We start from the raw sequence: 21,151 nt of genomic DNA, 5'->3' as shown, positions 1-21,151 counted from the left end.
AAACTAGGTTCACGGCCGTGAACACATGCTTGGGCCGTGAACCACCCTACATATATATATATATATATATATATATATATATATATATATATATATATATGTGATTCACACATTTTTCTCCTCATTTCTTCAAGCTTTAGCCGTGAACATTCCCATTCTCTCTCAACTATCTTCAACCGTTATCACTCCTAAGGGCCTCAAAATATAAGTATTTCATTCCTTACTTGTTCATGCTTAGAAACCCCTTGATCCTAGCCTTGCTTCATCACTTCACATCACCATCTTTATGATCTTGAAGAGTTCACGTCCGTGAACCCTTCATAGGGCCGGGTACCCTTCATAGATGGGTCGTAAACCCATCAAATGTTCATGTGTTCTTGGGCCGTGAACACATATTAGGCCGTGAACACATCTTGGGTCGTGAACCCATGGTGGTTTGGCCGTGAACTCCATTTCATCCCTCATTCTTGGTTCTAATACTTCATTACAAGTGTTTCCTACATCCTAAGGGTGTTTCCTATGATTGTTAGTGGTTTTAGACACTAACTTTAGGCCTATACATGTTAATATGTGCTTAATAGGACCGTATTTTGCTCGGGACTTCACTTAGCATACGAAGCATCCTATATTTGTCATTCATCCGAGTCATTCATAGTCAGGTGAGTTCATACCCCTATATTTTCAGAGCTTTTTAATGTTTTCAGGGGGGAATACAAGTAAAAACACAAGTAATCTTGTGTTTAAAAATATAATTTGGTTTATTATATTTTCCTATCATTAGCACATATTGAACATAGAACTTACTAAACATGATGAACACTGTTACTACTAAACTTGAAATCTGTTTTACAAAACATGTTAAGATACAAACATTACAAGCATGTTTTTCAAACAAGGAAACTAACTTATGAATTATGAAATAAAAGATACTATTTTATAAAGATTCATGTTAAGAACAAAAAGGGGTTTTCATAGTATTATTCGTGAATTCGTTGAGAGAACTACAATTTGAGACACGTCTTCTGAGAAGTCTACCCCTTGTAACCAGAGTCTCCTGGAGGGAGAGCGTGAGTTTGTGTATAGATCTATACAGGAGTGACAATCCTGCACCCTGACTATTAGCTACAGTCAACCTAGGGTGACAAACGTCATTCAGTTCACGACGTCCGAAGTACGTCGTAATGTTTATCGTCCATAGTATGGTTATAAGAACTCACTGGAGAAACAACGACTCGTTCATGTAATAATATACCTAACAAACAGTCAACAAGGTTAGTAACTATGTGGTGACTTAGTATGTACATTAGCGTAATATGAAATTAACATCCGACATGCAGTGGGATGTGTGATCTCCGCCTCATTTCTTGTTCCTTGTTTGGTTGTGGGCTTAGGGCAGAATCACCCAATCGACTGTCTGTTCAATCTAGATTTCTATAACTCATATGTACTAAGTGATCACAGGAGGGTATTAACAACACTTTCAGTATACAGAACAATACTTTTTTAACTAGTTTTATTTATGTAATAAAACTACTATACATTACTGGCGGTAGCCAGGGTTTTCAAACATAACGTACCATACATTACTGGTGGTAGCCATGGTTTTCAAACAGAACGTACTATACATTACTGGTGGTAGCCAGGGTTTTCAGACAGAACAATGCTTAACAACATAAGTATGGTAGATACTTGTACTCTTCGATTTGGAACAGATAATTCAATAACTTACACTTAGGGAAAATATAGGATTTTCCAAGATAAACATCAGTAATTTACAAACAATGAGATTATTATTCAATTAACGAATATTCATTATTAATTCTATAAATCCTTAGTCTATACAACCGAGTTACGTATGAAGAATATCTGATAGGCTGTGGAATGTGTGGTTTCCGCCTCATTCCATGTTCCTTGTTCGGTTGTCGGTTTAGGGCAGATCCACACAATTAACTGTCTATTCGATATTGGTTTATACGTAACTAGTATTAACTAAGTAGTTATAGAAGGAATGGGTTTAATCATGCTTTTTATAAGAAAATATTGGATTTTCTTGAGGAACAATATCAATAGATATCAAAGGACCAATACAGTTAACTTTGTAAGTATCTAGTGAATACGTCAGGATTATGTACATAAGGATCCGAAAACCAGTGGAATGTGTGGCCTCCGCCTCATTTCTTGTTCATTGTTTGGTTGTGGGCTTGGGGCAGAACCACACAATCGATTGTTTGTTCGATCTGTATTGTTTATGATTTGTATACACTAAGTACTCGCATGAGAAACTAGTAAGAATCATTTTTACTTAACATTCATTACATCAGTAAATATAAGGTTTTCAGGAGAAACACAACGCACTTTTCTAAAGAACACAGAACAATTTTCCAAAACAAAATGCTTATGAACTTACCAGCTTAATGTTGATACTCTTTCAAAACCTACTTGTATTCTCAGGACATTAGTAGATAGGTACACACGCCGGGTTCAAGAATATGGAGCATAGTAGCTTCAAGTCTTTACTTGTTATTTACTTTTGGAGTCAATCGTGTATGATTCAAATATAATGTAAACATTATACTATTAATGCAATGGTTGTTGTTGCTTTGATTACTATTATTCAATTGTTGTGATACTATACACGAGGTCCTCCGCCCCCGAACGTTTCCGCCGTTCCGGTTTGGGGGTGTGACATGTTCCCCTTTCCCCCCAAGCTACTTTCAAAATGCAACCGATACCTCCCTGGTCCCGACTTATCTGTTGAATAACCGATTTACCGGATTTCCACCTGGTGGCTAAGGCTAATAGTCTTACACAGTCACACCACATGACTTCCGAATGAAGGCCTTATTTGACAAGAATTGTCCTAGCTAACTCGCCATCATATCTCCAAAAACCCTTCCAATCCAATCGATCATGTGGGACAAAATTGTCCCGGAAAAAAGACAGATGACGTGATATCGACAACCTAATCGCACATAATCTCGCACTACTTGGAAAATAGTGGTGGCGTTTCAACTCGGATCGACATGAACTTTTGAAAGAGGTTATAAAGGCGTTTATGGGAGTGACGGATGGTTCAATGCCCCTTCCAGAGCAAAAAGAAAATGATATTGATGGGGAAGCATTGTCAACCTGAAGAATCACCTAGTCAAGGACAACCTAGATTTTTGTAGTCTATTTTCACAGAGTCACCAGAGGTCCAGGGCAATACCTTAAAGTGGAAACTTGAAGCCTCGGGAGAATGCACGGTGGCTTCACTACGAGGATACATCGATGAAATATTACTACAAAAAACAACTTCAGGTGCCTGGGAATGGAATAATTTGGTCCCCATAATATTGAATATATTGGCGTGGAGAATTTGTCATAAGAGCTTACCTACTAGAGAAAACCTATCTAAAATCAGAATCAGATTCTCATCTACCTGCCCCTTATGCAACAATGCTGAAGATACAGAAGCCCATCATCTAATTGATTGTGCAATCTCCCAAGAAGTTTGGATCGCAGTCAAGAAGTGGTGGTACCTATTCCCCTCATCTTATCGTTGACAGATATGCTTCATTTCAAAAATCTGATTTCATCGTAGCGGCAAGTACTCAATATTACACTCGAACAAGCCAAAGAACATGGAGTTTTCCAAGGCATTCACCTGCCTAACACTGGTTTAGTCCCGTTGAATCTTCAATACGCATATGGCGTAATTTTCCTCGGTTCCTGGTCAATACAAAACGCCAAAAATCTTATTAGAATCTTACGTTGCTACGAACTACCATCAGCTTTAAAAATATACATTACCAAAAGCATGGCTATCTACAAGTGTGCATTGCTCAATTGGATATCTACCTTTTTCCATATACCTGGGGATTTCTGTAGGGGCAAACATGTCCAGAACGGTACAATGGAACGCTCTTATAGGAAAATTTCAAACAAAGTTGACTAAATGGAAAGCCTCTACCTTGTCGTTTGGGGGTCTCTTGACACTGTGCAAATCGTTCCTGGGAAGTCTTGGTTCTTTCCTCTTTTTTGCTATATATATAAGGCTCCAATTAAGGTAATCAAAACCCTAGAGGTCCAGGGCAATACGTTAAAGTGGAATCTTGAAGCCCCGGGAGAATACACGGTGGCTTCACTACGAGGATACATGGATGAAAAATTACTACAAAAAAAAAAAACTTCAGGTGCCTGGGAATGGAATAATTTGGTCCCCATAATAGTGAATATATTGGTGTGGAGAATTTGTCATAAGAGGTTACCTACTAGAGAAAACCTATCTAAAATCAGAATCAGATTCTCATCTACCTGCCCCTTATGCAACAATGCTGAAGAAACAGAAGCCCATCATCTAATTGATTGTGCAATCTCCCAAGAAGTTTGGATCGCAGTCAAGAAGTGGTGGTACCTGTTCTCCTCATCTTTTCATTGATAGATATGCTTCATTTCAAAAATATAATTTCAAACAGCATGGGTATGGGCCAAGTTCAGGAAACTATAATGTTGATTTACATCTGTGTGTGGTCTGGAAATTAAGAAACGAAATAATACACTCAAGCCTTCCCAATTTACATAGGAACCTTGCAAATGAAATACAAGTATTGAGCCATTTATAGATCAACTCCAGGACTAGATCCCAAAATCTCAGATGGTTGGAGTGGTGTTTTGATCTAGTTTCTGAATGTAAAGGATGAACAGGAAAAAAAAAATACATGGAGGGGGTTTGGTGTCTCTGTGGGTGAGTCTCGGTGTCTCTTGGTGCTGAGTCTAATTGCAGCCGGTGTGTGGTTAGTGTGTGTTTGGTGTGAGTCTTGTTGACAGGTAGACGTATGGTGATTTTGGTAACTACGAAAAATTTAAGACCGTAAAGAGTTAGGAGAATTTCGATATTTGCAAAAGTGATTAGGTTAAATTTGAGACTTATGAAAGTAGGTTCAAAAGGGGTTGGCTAAAAAGACATCCTTTTTTTACCATTTAGACAACCCTAATTAATTTTGAAGTATTTTTATTGGTTGAAATTGCATTGTTTTCCGAAAAAACTGATTATAAGTAGTTTATTATAGGTTAACTTTTTATAAAAATGATGAGAGGGTATCTAAGGGGTGTCTTATTAGCAGCATCCGTTCAAAAAACCATGATCTACGCGAACTTAGCAAACTTTATCGTCATTTTGGTAAACTTACATAAAAAGGTGGATTTTTGTAATTACTCCACAAAATTATAATTACTATGTATACTATTCAGTATTCACAAAACATAGTAAATAAATAAATATCATTAGTTACAGAAAAGAAATAACAAAAGAAATTCAAAAGAAGCAAAATCCTGTCAGGCAAAAGATAATTAGAAACCAGCCGCTTCCCTACTAACTTAAATAATTACTTGGAATCTCTTGGAATTTGCCCCCAATTCTCGTTGTTCTCTTCATTCTCTGGCGTTTACTAGCTGCTTCCTGACATAAACAGTTTCTTGGAATTCCCCCCCAATTTACCATTAATTCTCTTGAAAAGAATATACAACACCATCTATTCGTAAGGCAAAAGAGAACCACAACATCTTCTTCTTTCTGGCAGTCTCCCTTCCTCCCTCGTTCACTCGCCGACAAACCTCGGTAATTACCGGTCGTCATATTTCTCAGCTCCTCACTGTTGGTTCATCCTCTATATATCGTCGCTGCCCAGGTCTCTTTGTCTTCCTGTTGGCAGGTAACTATGAACGACATTCTTACAACTTAGTTTCACATGTTGTTTGACAATTTCATCTTATTAATCATAATCATTTGTTTATTTCGTTAACAGAGGTTTGAATTTTGTGTTTCAGTTACTGTTCATTTACTTATGAGACTTTGAAATTGAAACCTTAAAAAGGACATGTCATTTGGAACAAGCCCATGAATAAAAGTAGAAACACTTTAGATTTATGCTGATACTAGGACCAGAGACATTCAAAGATGGAAAGATTTCTGTTGCTAATTTTGGGGATCCATAAACAACCATGTCAACAAACTTACTCCTTTTTTGTTTAGATCTTTTATTTGTTTGTTGATATTTGGTGCAAGCTTGAAATTTCCTCTATGTATTGCAATTTCTCTTGTGGGGGGTGATAATAATCTTGTAGTTGTTTACAGAATGGTATTTGGTGTTGATTTGTTTAAGTGAACATCAAATGGATTTTATTTACACAATAGTAGGGATGTTAATGTGAGTTAATCAAATTGGAATTAAGGGTTAACACACACATATACACATTACACACTATATAGCTCCAAAATCAACACGCAACTTGATGTTTGGGAATAAAAAGTGAAATGTTCACACAATTAGAGTTCATGCGTGCTGTATTCTAATTATTTAAAAGTTTCTTTTTGAAGAATTCAAAGGTATTATTATCATTGAGTTTCAAACAGTTTGATGAGGTTTAAGTTGCATATAGTAGATATTAATATTTTGGATTTTATGAAGAAGCATTATGTTTAAGATCTTCACAGTGAAGCACAAGTGAGGAAAGCCGTCAAACCAAATTTCATAACCGATAACGTGTGGAGGCGTTTCAGAACATACTGAGATACACCGCGTATATAAGGAAAAACTTTATTTAAATAACTACACAAAATTGTCTGAAGGGTGAAGAGTCATCAACCCATAACTTATAATGGTTGTTCTATCTGAACTTCCAGAAGAATCTTCATCCTTTTCATCAACTCATTGCTATAGTCCATCAACTTGTGGTGCTAATTCATCAACTCAAGCTCATAGATATGATGTATTTCTAAGTTTTAGAGGCCTTGATACTCGTCATAGTTTCACTGATCACCTTCATAAGGCTCTCATTGATGCCAATATCACTACCTTCTTGGATGATGAAGAGATTGAAACAGGGGAAGATCTAAAACCAGAATTCGAAAATGCAATTAAGGCATCTCGGGCTTCTATTATTGTTTTGTCCAAGAATTACACTACATCAACATGGTGTCTGGATGAATTGGTGTTGATCCTTGAGCAGCGTATGACATCCGACCATATTGTCATCCCCATCTTTTATCATGTGGAGTCCACCCATATCCGGAAGCAACAAAGTAGATTTGGAGATGCAATGGCTAAGCATAAACAAACGATGGAGGCAGAGACAAATGCAAATAAAAGAAGTCAATTGGCTGAAAAGATGGATAGGTGGAATAAAGCGCTTATAGAAGTTGCTAATTTAAAAGGAAACGACGTCAATGGAAGGTAACTACTTTCTTACCCATTTCTTCATACATCTTTAATCTTATTTAATTAACGCATGAAATGTTGGTATTATCTTCTCCCCACACATTTCAATAAGTTTCTTTAATATCATTAAATAGACATATATGTTTGATGTATTAGGATAAAGAAGATGCACAAAGTTGAATCTATGTTTTCAATTATGTGATCTCATAAATCTGTTCATTTAGATATAGTAAACATGTTGATAGTTTTTTCACATTTGCTATGCATTTAATATTTTATCATAGGTTAGTCTATTTAGATAAACCATTTCATTTATTTTTGTATGGTTATGTTAAAAATCAATTTGAATCTTTTTCTATCTATCTACTATTTAATATACAATACCATAACTGGCACTTTTTCAGACGCACCTCATTGATAGTTATGTTTGATAGTTTTATAGAAACATAGTGAAGTTATGGTAGAGCTTTATATTTGAAGTTCTTAACTCAAAACATATGTAACAGTAAATGAATTTGAAAGAGAGATCTATGTATTAGTTGAAAGCAAATACTTCAAAACAAATCATAAAGGAAATTCAATATGTGAATTCCTCCAACCCAAGCTTGATGCCAATGAACAATAATTCTACAAGAAATTTTTTATAGAGTTGACATTATTGAAAATCTTCTCACTGAATAATATCCTCCATCTCTCTCTATCTTCATACATAATGATCTTCTCCATTCATCACCCTACATGTGTCCTTCCTTGTATCCTTTCTTTCTATAGACTATCCAAGGCTTAGGCTCATTAGGCCTATCCAAAATATGGCTCAGGTGTGTGTGGTACTAGGTTAGGATCCTTATCAAGTTAGATGGCTCATTAGTGAAATCTGGTATTGGTATTACATTGGTAGCTTTGGTCTTATTATACATATATTTATGACCTTACACGTTAAATACTTATAATGTTAAGTGCAAACACAAGATGGTTTTGATGTGAAAAACTTATTAAAATTTAAAATTAATAACTATGATCTAGTTTTGATTTTGATCTTTGGATAAATTAAATATCCAAATCTGGTTTGTTAGTTTGTAGATTGTGTATTGAAGTTCTAATTAAATCAAGTTTCAGGTTTGAGACAGAGTTAATTGAAGAAATTTTGCAGGACATCTGCCGTAGATTACATGTACCCTTAGGGAATATTCGGCCACTTCTTATTGGGATGGACTATCATATTAACTTTGTCACTTCATGGTTGAAAGATGGATCCTTACATACGGCAGGCATACTTACTATTTCGGGTATTGGCGGGATCGGGAAGACATCTTTAGCCAAATATGTCTATGGGCTATACTATCGTGAATTCCACACAAGCAGCTATATTGAAGATATCACAAGGAAATGTGATGGAAAGTTTAATGGGTTGCCTGATTTACAAGAACAACTCTGCAATGACATTTCAAAAACAAATTCAATTAAAGTTCATGATGTTTCAATATACACCGCAAAGATTGAGAATGTACTCCTCCGTAAAAGGGTGTTTCTAGTTCTTGATGATATCAGTACTCTTGTTCAGTTGGATGCATTACTTGGAAGCAAAGGTTTTCATCCTGGAAGCAAAATTTTAATAACAACAAAGGACAGATGGTTGACAGGGAGTTGTGCACTATTCAAAACAAACATTAAACCCAAGCATGTAGAACGCTTCCTTGAAGGCTTACATGAGACTAAATCACGACAACTTTTGTGTTTCCATGCATTTATTTGTAATCATCCCAAGGAAGGTTATGAAGAGGTGACAGATAAGCTTGTGAAGTATTGTCAAGGACATCCATTGGCTCTTGAAATTTTGGGCAAGTCTTTGCATAATCGGGATTTGGTATGCTGCGAAGGGTTCATGGAAGGACTAAAGAAAGAAAGCAATTTCCATATAAACAGTGTCTTGAGAATGAGCTTCGACTCTTTGTCAACCAAAAACGATAAGGACTTGTTTAAGCATATTGCTTGTTTTTTTGTTGGAATAGATAGAGATGTTAGTGAAACAATATTAGAGGCATGTGATATAAACACAAGATCTGGAATCACGAATCTCATTGACAGATGTCTTCTTAGTATTGGATCGAATAATGAATTAAAGATGCATCAGTTGGTTCAGGAGATGGGAAGATTCGAAGTACGTAAAGAATCACTTGACAAGCCATGGAAGCGAAGTCGATTATGGTGTCATAAGGAGTCATTCAAAGTGTTGAAACAGAAAAAGGTAACAGACCATGTATGTTATCCAAAATATCTTGTATTGCCTAATTTGTTTATTTGTATTATGTTTCTTCTTAGGGTAAGTAAAATATTCAAGGCCTTGCCCTTGACATGCGCATACTTGAGAAAGACAAATTGGGAGCATCATTTGAGCTGAAAACAGATTCATTGAGTAACATGGATAATCTTATGCTACTACAACTCAATTATGTGCACATGCATGGGTCTTATGAAAACTTTCCAAGGGAATTAAGAGGATAATGTATGCATGGCTTTCATTTAAAGTCTATACCTTCAGACTTATCTATAGTGAATCTTGTTGCTCTTGACATGTCGTATAGCAATATTGAATCATTTGTAGGTTGTTATACTAATCCACAACGACTTGAGAAGAGGCAAAAGGTAAAGTTATCTTCATTTATTATTTATGCATGTGACTTGATGAAACTCAATACTATATTAACTTATTTCGATTTTTCAGTTGGGTGGATCGTCCTTCAAAGAGAAAAAGTTGTTAGGTTCACTGAAGATTCTTAATTTAAGTTTCTGCACACAACTTCATACTGTTGGTGACTTTGACCAATTGCCTGCGCTCAAGAGGTTAATACTTAGAAATTGCATTGGTTTGCTTCATGTTTGTGATTCAATTAGGCAATGTGTTAAACTTGTACTGCAAGAAGCTTGAAAAAATTCCACGAATTATAGGAATGTTAAAGAATGTTAAAATAGTGTTGCTAGATTGTTGTAATCTTGGTGAATCTCAAATCAAGAATATGGATATAGATTCACTGGAAATGTGCACATATAACAAAATTGGCGTAAACAGAAAAACCTCTTTCTCTTCCTTTGTGGGTATTATACCACATGATTGGAAGTCCTTTGCCATATCTTTACCAAGGTCTTTAGTAAGGTTATCACTTGCAAAGAATAAGTTGTCTAATGAATCCTTTCCCATGGACTTTAGTTGTCTATCCATGTTAAAAGAATTATATTTAGATGGAAATCCTATCAATTCCATGCCCAGTTGTGTGAGAACCCTTCCTAGGCTTGAGATACTTAGTATGGGGAAGTGTAAAAAGTTGAAGTCAGTCGAGTACCCTCCACGTACACTAAGGGAGTTGTTTATTAATCCTGATGATGTTTATTATATACAAAAAGTTGTATTTAATCCACAAATGTCCCCACTCCGGTTATCAATAACATGGATAAATTACACATATTTTCTGGAATCCAAAATTAGGAGGTACGAAATCGAAGGTATTGTCAAAATCCAGGCAATGGTGAGTGTTGAAGAAAAGGTATTACATAGCTTGGGTTGGAGTAATTTAGATTTCCTTAACAAAAGGCATGTGGGAACTAATTCTTCAGAATCTGAAATCCAGGTTTTGTGTAGTTAACCTAACTCTTTTTCTTTATGTGAATGCATATAATATAATTGTTATAGTGATTAATTAAGGTGGTTGTGGTTGGCAGATGATTTATGAATTTGGAATATTCAGCACAATGTATGAGGCGGAGGAGATGCCGAGTTGGTTTAGGCATAGAAGTGTGGGGCCATCAATATCATTTGCCATCCCATCATCATCATCTTCTCCCAACAACCTTAAAGGACTCCACTTCTGCTACCTCCAGAGATCGCGAAGTTGGGATGAGATGTCAAACTATGTATCCAGTCAGTTCCCTATGGCACCAATGATGATAATTAGTAATATAACAAAGAACCGCACATGGATATACGAACGTTACAGACACAAATATAACCTAAATAAAAATTGTTGAGTGTTTTTAAGTCATTGGATGTTTGGGATGAATGACATGGAAGGTGGTGACCACATTATTGTTACTGTTACAGTGTCGTTTTTTGAATTTGTAAAGGAGTGTGGGGTGTGTCTTGTGTATGATGATGTAAAGAACAAGGATGAAGAAGAAGAAGATGTGTTGGGTTATTACAAGTCATGGAATCACATAATTGGTGGAGATCTCTCTCCTTTTCAAACAACTACAGGACAATACATCCTACACAACTTGCGGTTTTCTTTACATGGGATTTACATGTTTCCTTATCATCGTAAATTCGTTGTAGATGGTACCCGCTATCAAGGCAGCTGTCAATTTTGTTAAATATATTTTTAGTGGATAAATAAATGTTTCATATAACCCAAATCCACCCACCCATTTATCATTGATTTTATTGACATCTACTATAATATTTTGTTTTAATAAAATCTGAAAAATAAAATTTCTACTTCTAACTCCTAAACGAATCGACCCAAATAGTATTTCGTCTGAATGGGTCTATGTAACTCATTAAGTGTATATGTTGGATCACATAAATATATCGTATGTTTGTGAATAACATAACTTATTATCTGTTTTTAGCTGAAAAGGAAAAGTATTGGTTTAGAGCTTTTTCCCCAGGAAGCTTCCTTGACATACTTGGTCGTGCATGTGAGGTATACCTTTTGACACCCAAACCTTTGTTTCATCACATGAATAAAGGGCATACACATCCAAGTATGGTATATATCATATCCTTGATTGGTTTAGGATGTAACAAAATAAAAGGAGTTACAACCTTGCAATGGATGCTTGCTTGAAGAAGACAACGTCAAAACATTGTTGGGGCTGATATGATGGACCATGAACTTTGTCTTGCTTTCTCTAACTATTTAATCTTAGATTGGGAGCCAACGAATTACAGATGCCTAATTACGTCATTTAGGGTCTAAATTCGGTGTTTCTGGTTGTTATCAAAATCTTTTGGTTTTTATTTAATTTAGTTCTCTTACCCTCAATCTCATATAATGCCTCTATTGTACTTCTTTACTACAGTCTTGGTCTTTGCCTTAAGGACCTCCTCCTTATTTTGAACTTTCACCAATTCATTAACCTACATTTCATTTTCCTCCACTTTTTGAATTTGAATCGATTTCTGTACATATGTTTAGAGTCAACATTTGCAAAATGCTTTTTGAGTTCAATAATAGAAATATTAGAGTTGGAATAATCAAATACTTGATCCTTTTGATGAGTTTGTTGATATCCGATTAGCGACCCTGACGAAGATGTAGGCTTGTTTATTAGACTCCCTAGATGATGAACATATCTTTTATTGGGAATAGGATACAAATCCATTCTAAAACTTTATTTAGAGGTTTATAATTGATAACCAATTTGAGTAATCCTTTTTCTAATTTGGCTGTATTCATAACATCAAAGGCTGAACAAGACCATGGTTACTTAGAAGGTCTTATTAACTTTTTATCTAATAAGTCTTGAATTTCCTTTTTACAATGAATTTTCAATTCATTATTCATGTGTATGGCTCTTGATTTTGACGGAATGTCTTTTTCATTAAAATTTTCAATGTAAGGTAATTTGACGAAATGTTGCTTTCTATTCTAAAAGGCATTTGGAATATTAGAGCAAACATTCTTTTCAAAGTTTGATTTTAAAGCTGTTATTTTGTCTTGAATATTTGTTCTTCTAATTGATTAATTATACGAATATCATTTATTTCGTTAATAAGATATTTAGCTTGTTTTGTTTTTAATTGAGTATATTTATATTTGAGTATCGAATAGGTTCATAAAATTTAAGCATAATTCTTTTCCAAAAATATTAGCTTTAATTCCATTTTGAAGGACATTAAATGGATCTATCGTAGTAATAAAATGTGCTCCTAGAATTAGAGGAGAAGTGAGATTTTTTACTAAAATTAAATGGGTTTTGAAATAGTAGTCTTGATCATTACAAATATGAAAATCCGAAACTTTGTAATTTAGGATTAATTTTTAGCCGCCTGCTCCATTTAATCTTGAAGAAGTTTTTTCATAGAAGTGAGTAGGAAATATTCCTTCTTGGATGCAATTTATATCTGCACCACTATCAATTAAAGTCGTTATCTTGATTTGAAAATTATCCTTTACTAGAGTAATCTGAGTATTCTATTTTTGAGAAAGTTGTGAATTTATAATTTTTCCAATTAATACTTCTTCATTTTCTTTTTCCTTTTCGATTTCTTGAAAATCATTTTTATTAGTTAGAGATTGTTTTCCCTTTTCAACAATAAAAAGTCTATTTGTTGTTTCTTTTATTTCTTGTTTAACCAATTTTAATTCTTCTTAAAGTTCCTGAGTAGAAATTGGTTTTTCTTTTGAAAATCTTTCAAATACGTTATTGAGATTAAATAATTCAGTATTATTTGATATAATAATGTCCCCTACTTTCTTATTAAGCATTTGTTTAATAATTAATTCTTGGGTATTTTTATCTTTAATAGAATTTAAGTTTTTTAGTAGGTCTTTACCATTATAAGTGAGAACATTAATTGAATTATTTGTAATCACATTAATTGAGCTACAGTGGCATTTACCAATACCTTCATATACATCAGAACTCAGAAGTAGTATGTTCTAAAACATTTAGTGTGACAACCCGAAACTTTTTCTGTTATCCTTACCCAGTTTCCGTTAATAAAATTTGGGTTTTTATTAAATTCCGTCAAATTTCTTAGTTTGAGAAAGGCTATACATTTTAAATAAATAATACATATTATATACGAGTCGGAATAAATCGGGAATCACGCGAAAAACTCGAACGTCCTTGAAAATCACCAAGTTCGCAGTCAGAACGAGTTTACGGTCGGACCGTAAACTCGTTTACGGTCGGTGTCAGGTGGACCCCACCACCGACCAAACCCCCAACCTATAAATATTGGACCCCCACCCTCATTTGAACCTTCTTGACTGGAAACACCCACTTTCTCTCTCTAATTTTCGTGACTGTAAACACCAAAAAGCCCTCTTTTCACCCGAAAAACGCCAGAAATCGTCATTTGGGGCCCTTTGGGAGCCTCTGGAACACTTTTTCGTCGAAAACAAGCACCCTTGTTCTTGAGTTTACGGTCAATCTTCATAGACCGTAAACCCATTGCGACCGTAAACTCACCAATCTTCATAGACCGTAAACCCGTTGCGACCGTAAACTCATCAATCTTCATAGACCGTAAACACACCAGATCTTCATAGACCGTAAACCGTGTTCACGGTTTGTCGACCGTAAACTCCATTCACGACCGTAAACAGCTCTTTTCGTGGGGAAAAGCCTGTTTTCTCAATTCAACCAAGTCCCGGTAACATTCCTTAACCAAAAACAAGTGTTTATTTAACACTTTATCTAACGAAATCGCTAATTTAGATACATATATGTATTTAATTGATATTAGGATTCCATTAAGTGCAACGTGCACCAACTCAAGCATCGTCCAGTTCAATCCTTTGCATCTAACCAACTGTGAGTTCATACCCCTACACTTTTATAGTATTTTTAAACATTTTCAGGGGGGGGGGGAATACAAGCTAAACATAAAGGTTTTCACAACTTAAAAACTGATGCAATTACAAAGGTTTTACTAAACATTTAGATACCTTATCCCTTTTGTAATATGCAGAGCATAAGGGACGTTTTCTAAACATAATTGCATAGTTTTCAGAACAGTACATAAACACAACTTACCAGTTAAACTATAATAGGTATAGTTTGGGGAATTCTTTATCAGTTTTACAGATTCAAACACATAAACTATGACAGGTTTAGTTTATCCATACATATAACTAGAGTATTTTGCTAAATAATTATTTTGTGTATAATTATTTATACTCTACACCGTTTACAACGATTTCGAACTCGAGAACAACCAAACTACACGTAAACTAGTTAATACAGGATTGTGAGACCTATCTTCGTTATGCCCTTCGGGGTACCAATAAATCCTCACCGTTAGTATAACCAGAGTCTCTTGGAGGTAGAGCATGAAATTTGTGAATAGATCCTCTTCGGGACCGAGAATCCCGCACCTAAACTTCTAGCTACAGTTAGGCGGGCACGCCTGGGGTGACACATTTTGTAATCGTACGACGCCTGAAGAAACGTCAAGGAGGTCACCGGTCATATTAGCATGTTTATACGACTCACAATAAGTATAAACTAACCATTGTTTACGAGATTTCTTTCTTCCATAGTTTTATTTTAATTAATGAAACTACCTATCTACTTACTGGAGGGTATTACAGGGACACAACCTTTAGTTTTATTTAAACAATAAAACTACCTTACTTACTGGCGGTAGCCAGGGTTTTCAAACGACACGTACCTTACTTACTGGCGGTAGCCAGGGTTTTCAAGCGAGACGTACCTTACTTACCGGTGATAGCCAGGGTTTTCAAACGAGACGTACCTCACTTACTGGCGGTAGCCAGAGTCTTCAAACGAAACATACTTTACGTACTGGTGATTGATCAGGATTTCGATACAAACGATATTTTACTTATAATGAAAAGAAATCATTTGTACAAATTCAGTGACTAGTTTTCAATACAAAAACATGCTTATGAACTCACCAGCTTTATGCTGATACGTTTTTAAAACCGCTTGTATTCTCAGGACAACAATAGACAGGTACCCTTGCCAGCTTTTGGAGAAGACGGAGCATCTGGGAGTCTCGTCTTTATCTTTTACTTTTGTTATATGCTGACATGTACAAACTATGTTTTCAAACAGATGTAAATATTCATATTGTAATGTAATGGTTGTGTTTACTTGATTTCTATGATACGATTGTTGTGATACTACGTATGACGTCACCCGCCCCCGGACGTTTCCGCCGTCCGTTCTGACGGTTCGGGGGTGAGACAAATTGGTATCAGAGCTATTGTTTATAATGAACTAAGTATACCGAACCTTACATGGTATACAACTATAAACACAAAGGGGCCGAAGTGCTCTGAACTAAAAGTAGACTTTTAAAATATAAGTATTTTTACAAAAAGTATACAAGTATACCTACATACCAGGAACAGTATCATGAGTAGAACAAAACAAAAGTATTTGGATGTTGGACACTACGGTTAAACCTGGGCAGTTATGTAATCATGTCTAGGGTCAATATAGTCTGATCAACTATATTCATTCGAGACATGACCAACATGTGCTTGGGAGTGACTGTGGTGTTGCAGCAGGCCTAAAACTTACCAAGTATCCATACAACAAGACGTCGGTAGAACAAAATAGACAACCTAAAATACTATAGGAGTATTTGTCTAGAGTCAAATTCATTGCAGAAATTCACTTCCACGTGTTTCTACTCATTCCTTTTAGCGATAACTTATTTTCATTGGTAGCTTTTCCTTGTTTATCTCTTAGTAGAACACTCTAGCTATCATATCGAGATATATCTTGTTTCATATCTCTTTATTCAAATCCTGGGGGACTTATCATCCTCTTCTTCCTGATTATTTTTTTTTAGAACAAGATGCCTCCAAAGAAAAGACCCAGCAAAAAGAACAACAATCCCCCAGATCTGACACCGCCACCTCCTCAGTTCGATCCTGCTATGTTCCAGGCAGTTGTTACTGCTGCTGTGGCTGCCGCGATGTCACAGATAAATCCTGACGAATCTGGCGGGCCGGGAGGTGGTACTCATCCCCAAAATCATGAAGGTAGTCAGAGACACCAGAAGGAGTGCTCCTATAAAGACTTCATGAACGCAAAACCCACATCTTTCGACGACAATAGAGGTGTTATTGCCCTGACTCAATGGTTCGAGAAGATCGAATCCATTTTCGAAATTTGTTCCTGTTCTGAAGCCCACAAGGTGAAATTTTCCGCTTGCACTTTCGCAAACAGAGCACTGACCTGGTGGAATGGTCGGGTTAAATCCCTAACCCTACCGATAGCCAATGCTATGGGGTGGGAGAGCTTGAAAGAGCTCATGCTTGTTGAATACTGCCCAAGGGGCGAGATGTAGAAACTAGAGCACGAGCTATGGAACTTGAAGATGAAAGGTTCCGATATTGCTGCCTACACTTCTAGGTTTGAAGACCTAGCACTTCTTTACTCGGGAATTGTCACCCCGGAAAGCAAAAAGATTGAGAGATACATTTGGGGACTGACACAACCAACCAAAGGAAATGTTTTGGCTGCTAGGCCAAACACCTTTGACAGCGCTAAGTGTCTGGCGCAAACTCTGATAGATCACGGAGTTGATGTTGATAATGTAACTGTTGGATTAGTGTCTAAGTCCATAACTATAATTGGTATGTACTTGACCCGACTCGGCATGGTCCATTTGGGTTGCATGGCATCGGAACATTTGGATAGACCGTTTATGAGGAAAAGACATTTTGTGACGTATTAATATATTATAAGTTCTAATATATTAATATGAAATCATGTTATTTAATTAGTATTGATCAAGAATTAATTTGGACTTAATTTAGTGATCAAAAAGAGACTAATTAAATATATGGGGATTGATTGTGTAAATCATTCATTCTTATATATGTGGGCTTATGATCCAAGATTCCTTTATGTTGGGTTTAACCCATGTGGTGATCCATGGATACTCCATGGAGGTTAAAATCCATGGAGCATAAGGAATGGGTAAAGTCATGAGTTACATGGTGTAACCCTAATAGCCACACTATATAAGAACCCCTTTAGTTCAAAAAATTGGCACAAGTGATACATACTTTGAGGGCTAGCCAATTTGAACATGTATGTCTTCTTCTCATGGTTATTCCAAGAGTTCATGATGTTGTGTGAACCATTTTAGGTGTCACACTTGGGGCACTAGGCTCTCAAGCTTCATGGAGTCAAGCAACAACAACAAGGTATGTATTCTATCCATTTTTAGTATCCTAGTATCAATGTTTTGGTATGCTAGTTAGGATAATACCTTGGATAATCATATTTGCATGTATAATAGAGAAAACATAGATCCAAGGTATTTAGGGTTGCATGTACACTTAGGAGTGTTAGAATGCTCAAAACCCAACAGTGGTATCAGAGCCTACGCTTGTTTTCAATTATACTTGATGCAAATTGCTGAAAATGCTGAAAAAGTCGAATTTCGGGCATTCTGGGCACTGTACTCGCCGAGTCCACTGATGAACTCGCCGAGTACATGAAGAAAATCATCCTACTCGGCGAGTAGGTTGATACACTCGACGAGTAGGATCCCCAGACAGCATATTTTCGAGGTTTTTGGCTAGAAATGGACTAGGAACATTACCCTAACCTGTTTTTGAACTTATAAACTTGTTTTTGATGTGGTAATGTTCATGCTAATCCAATTTCAAAGATAATTGTCAATAGATTCATGTTTTGTATTGGTTTAGTGATTAGGCTAATTACATGAAAAAGTTTGATTTAAATTATCTTGTTCTTATGAGTTGCTTAGATTAATAGAAAAGTTAATGGATTATGTGTTTTCAATCCATTTTAATCTAAGAGTTGATTCTAAAATGTGTTTTTGTAACTTGTCCTTAAGTTATATGAAAAGTCACATTTAAGTTTCATAAAACTCATAAAGGTTGGTAATGGTTACAAAAAAATGAAGAGTCTTGTCCTCAAGATATGGAGGTTCAAGAGTCACTTCATTAAGTAATAAAATGTGTAACCTTAATTAATTCCATAAATTACAAAATAAAGAAAAGTTACATTCTTTTATTAGTTTAAAGTCTTCCATAACTTGTCCTCAAGTTATGGAACTTGAAGAGTTTTTTAATTAAAACTAATTTAAACACATAAGTTATGGAATTAATTAGTTTTGAATAGTTTCAAAACTTGCCCTCAAGTTTTGGAATTTGAAAAGTTTCACTTATGAATACTTTAATTCCAAGTTAGCCCTTAGAATTTTAAAAGTTAAAATTCAAACCCTTATACTATTATTATAATTTTAATTATATAGATATGTATAAGATAAAGTCAATCTTACCGTTAGTAGGCCTCATTCACGAAGCCGGTCTATAAGGGGGGTATAAGGTTACTGCCTATAAAATGGCAGTTTAATGGGTGTCCACTCTCACCCACCGCTTCCTTGACTGGTGGAGGGTCGTTAGCCGAGTGGGTAGGAAATGACTATAATTCTCCCTTCATTAAAAGTATTAATGATAAATACTAAGTAACTAAACATTTAGAAATTCCCAATTCTTAGTTACTTAGGAAAATGTGAAATTGGTGCTAGCCCATAAAATTACACTTTGTACCTTTCCAAGTCGTTAGTGGAGCGTGTGTGGTTAACCGGCTCACTAACATGGACTAGTAAGAGTGGCAAAGGGTAACTTAACTTTATTATAGATCGGTGGAGCGTGTGTGGTTAACCGGCACATCGATTAGGTAATATTGTTGAGGGTACCAAGTCAATTTGTATGGTTATTTACACCTTGTTTGTGATCCTCGGCATCCCAGTCACAAACTTGAGAGGGCACAATCGAGATTCAAACATGCCATTGAAAGTTCAATGTATCTCAAAAGATCTAGGAGTTTCAAATCCAATTAAAACTTAATTATATTTCGTTTTTCATGGTGGAAATTGGTAAATCGTCATTTACCTACCTTCAACTATTTTATAACTTGGATTACGGCATCCCTCTTCCAGTTATAAATAGGTTGTTTGGTCCTAGCCTTAATATTTCATATTGGGTGTTATATTAAGGACTTTAAATCAACTATCATGAATATCTCCCAAAAGATGATCTTCCCAAATCTCTTGAAACAAGTTTTAATAAAATGAAGATGATGTCCCATGGAAATCATACCTCTTTCACCTCCTCCAATTATTCTCCCTAACCCACAAGTTCCTGAAAAGTTTAAGGTCACTCAAGCCCTATTGGCAAACAAAGCTCTATGTGTGATCACATCTTGGAGATGTAGTCACATATTGACAAGCCGGGAGAGTTGGGTGTCAAAGTCTAGAGGAAGCTGATGATCAATCACTTTCTAAGTCACATAGTGAGTTCCTTTGGGACTCCTATGAAACAGACTATGACAAGACTCTTAATGTCTTATCTATTTGCTAAGAGCAACTTCCTAAAACTTTATGGACATTGACAATGATGACATTGGATATCCAGTAAAGCTCTCTCTTCCCAATGGACAGGGATCGGCCATAGTCAACTTGGTTGACCAAATGGTAAAGAGAGAGGCTAAGTCTGAGATAGTCCCATTATCAATGGTCCATTGCCAAAGAAAGGGGCATTGGTTGCGAAGCTGCCAAATTTACCTAAGGATGTTAAAGTCAATAAGTTTGACTCTACTTCGGGTAAAAGTCCACTATCTAACTCTACTAAGTTTCTATTCTGCTATTCTTGATACATGATGTGACTGGGTCACATGTTGATGTTTTAAGAATCAAAGGAAAAAGTGAAGAAACTTAAAGAAAGAATATGCTGAATCTGATCGCGTAGATGGATTTCTATCACATAGTTTGAAGATCGGATTCTTGAGCTACTTCTTAGGAGTTATGATATTTTGCTTAGGATTAGATAACAACAAAGTTTTCATGTGCTTTTGTATTGTAAGGATAGTTTTTCCGCAAAGTTTTTAAGATAAAAGGATAAATGATGATTTTATTTATTTATTTTAAAATATCCTTACAATGGCATTTGAGGAAAAAATTGTTGCTTATAAGATTCCATTAAGAGCAAGAGTGGAAATATGAATTTGATTCTTTCATTTGTGGTAGTGTCTAAATTTACCAAATAAGGAAAGATTCTCATCACCTAAGTTTCAGTTGGATAGAAACTTGGAATCATGCAAGTTGTATAGCATGATGAATAAGAACTTTCAAGCATTGGAAAAATTAAGACTAACTACTTGTTCACATTGATGTGTGAGTCAAGTAAAGGATCGAGTACACATTCTTGTGC

At 35.6% G+C, this 21,151-nt stretch overlaps 1 protein-coding gene across 1 annotated transcript in view; it reads left to right on the top strand.

Moving 5' to 3' along the window:
- The first annotated feature begins 6,639 nt into the window (after window positions 1–6,639).
- LOC145125180 (disease resistance protein RUN1-like) overlaps window positions 6,640–21,151 on the top strand; it is a 45,915-nt gene continuing 31,403 nt past the window's right edge. Inside the window, exons 1-8 of the mRNA XM_079060673.1 lie at window positions 6,640–7,214; window positions 8,316–9,444; window positions 9,726–9,842; window positions 9,922–10,040; window positions 10,681–10,822; window positions 10,914–11,095; window positions 11,231–11,526; window positions 11,820–11,893. Coding sequence (XP_078916799.1) covers window positions 6,640–7,214; window positions 8,316–9,444; window positions 9,726–9,842; window positions 9,922–10,040; window positions 10,681–10,822; window positions 10,914–11,095; window positions 11,231–11,526; window positions 11,820–11,893 — 2,634 coding nt within the window. The remainder of the gene's footprint in view (window positions 7,215–8,315; window positions 9,445–9,725; window positions 9,843–9,921; window positions 10,041–10,680; window positions 10,823–10,913; window positions 11,096–11,230; window positions 11,527–11,819; window positions 11,894–21,151) is intronic.

This window comes from Lactuca virosa, chromosome 1 (genome assembly GCF_052849685.1).
Source record: "Lactuca virosa cultivar CGN04683 chromosome 1, Lactuca_virosa_CGN04683_v6, whole genome shotgun sequence".
NCBI classification, from domain to species: Eukaryota; Viridiplantae; Streptophyta; class Magnoliopsida; order Asterales; family Asteraceae; genus Lactuca; species Lactuca virosa.
Note: the sequence above shows the minus strand (reverse complement) of the source record. Positions and strands in the feature narration are given on the sequence as shown.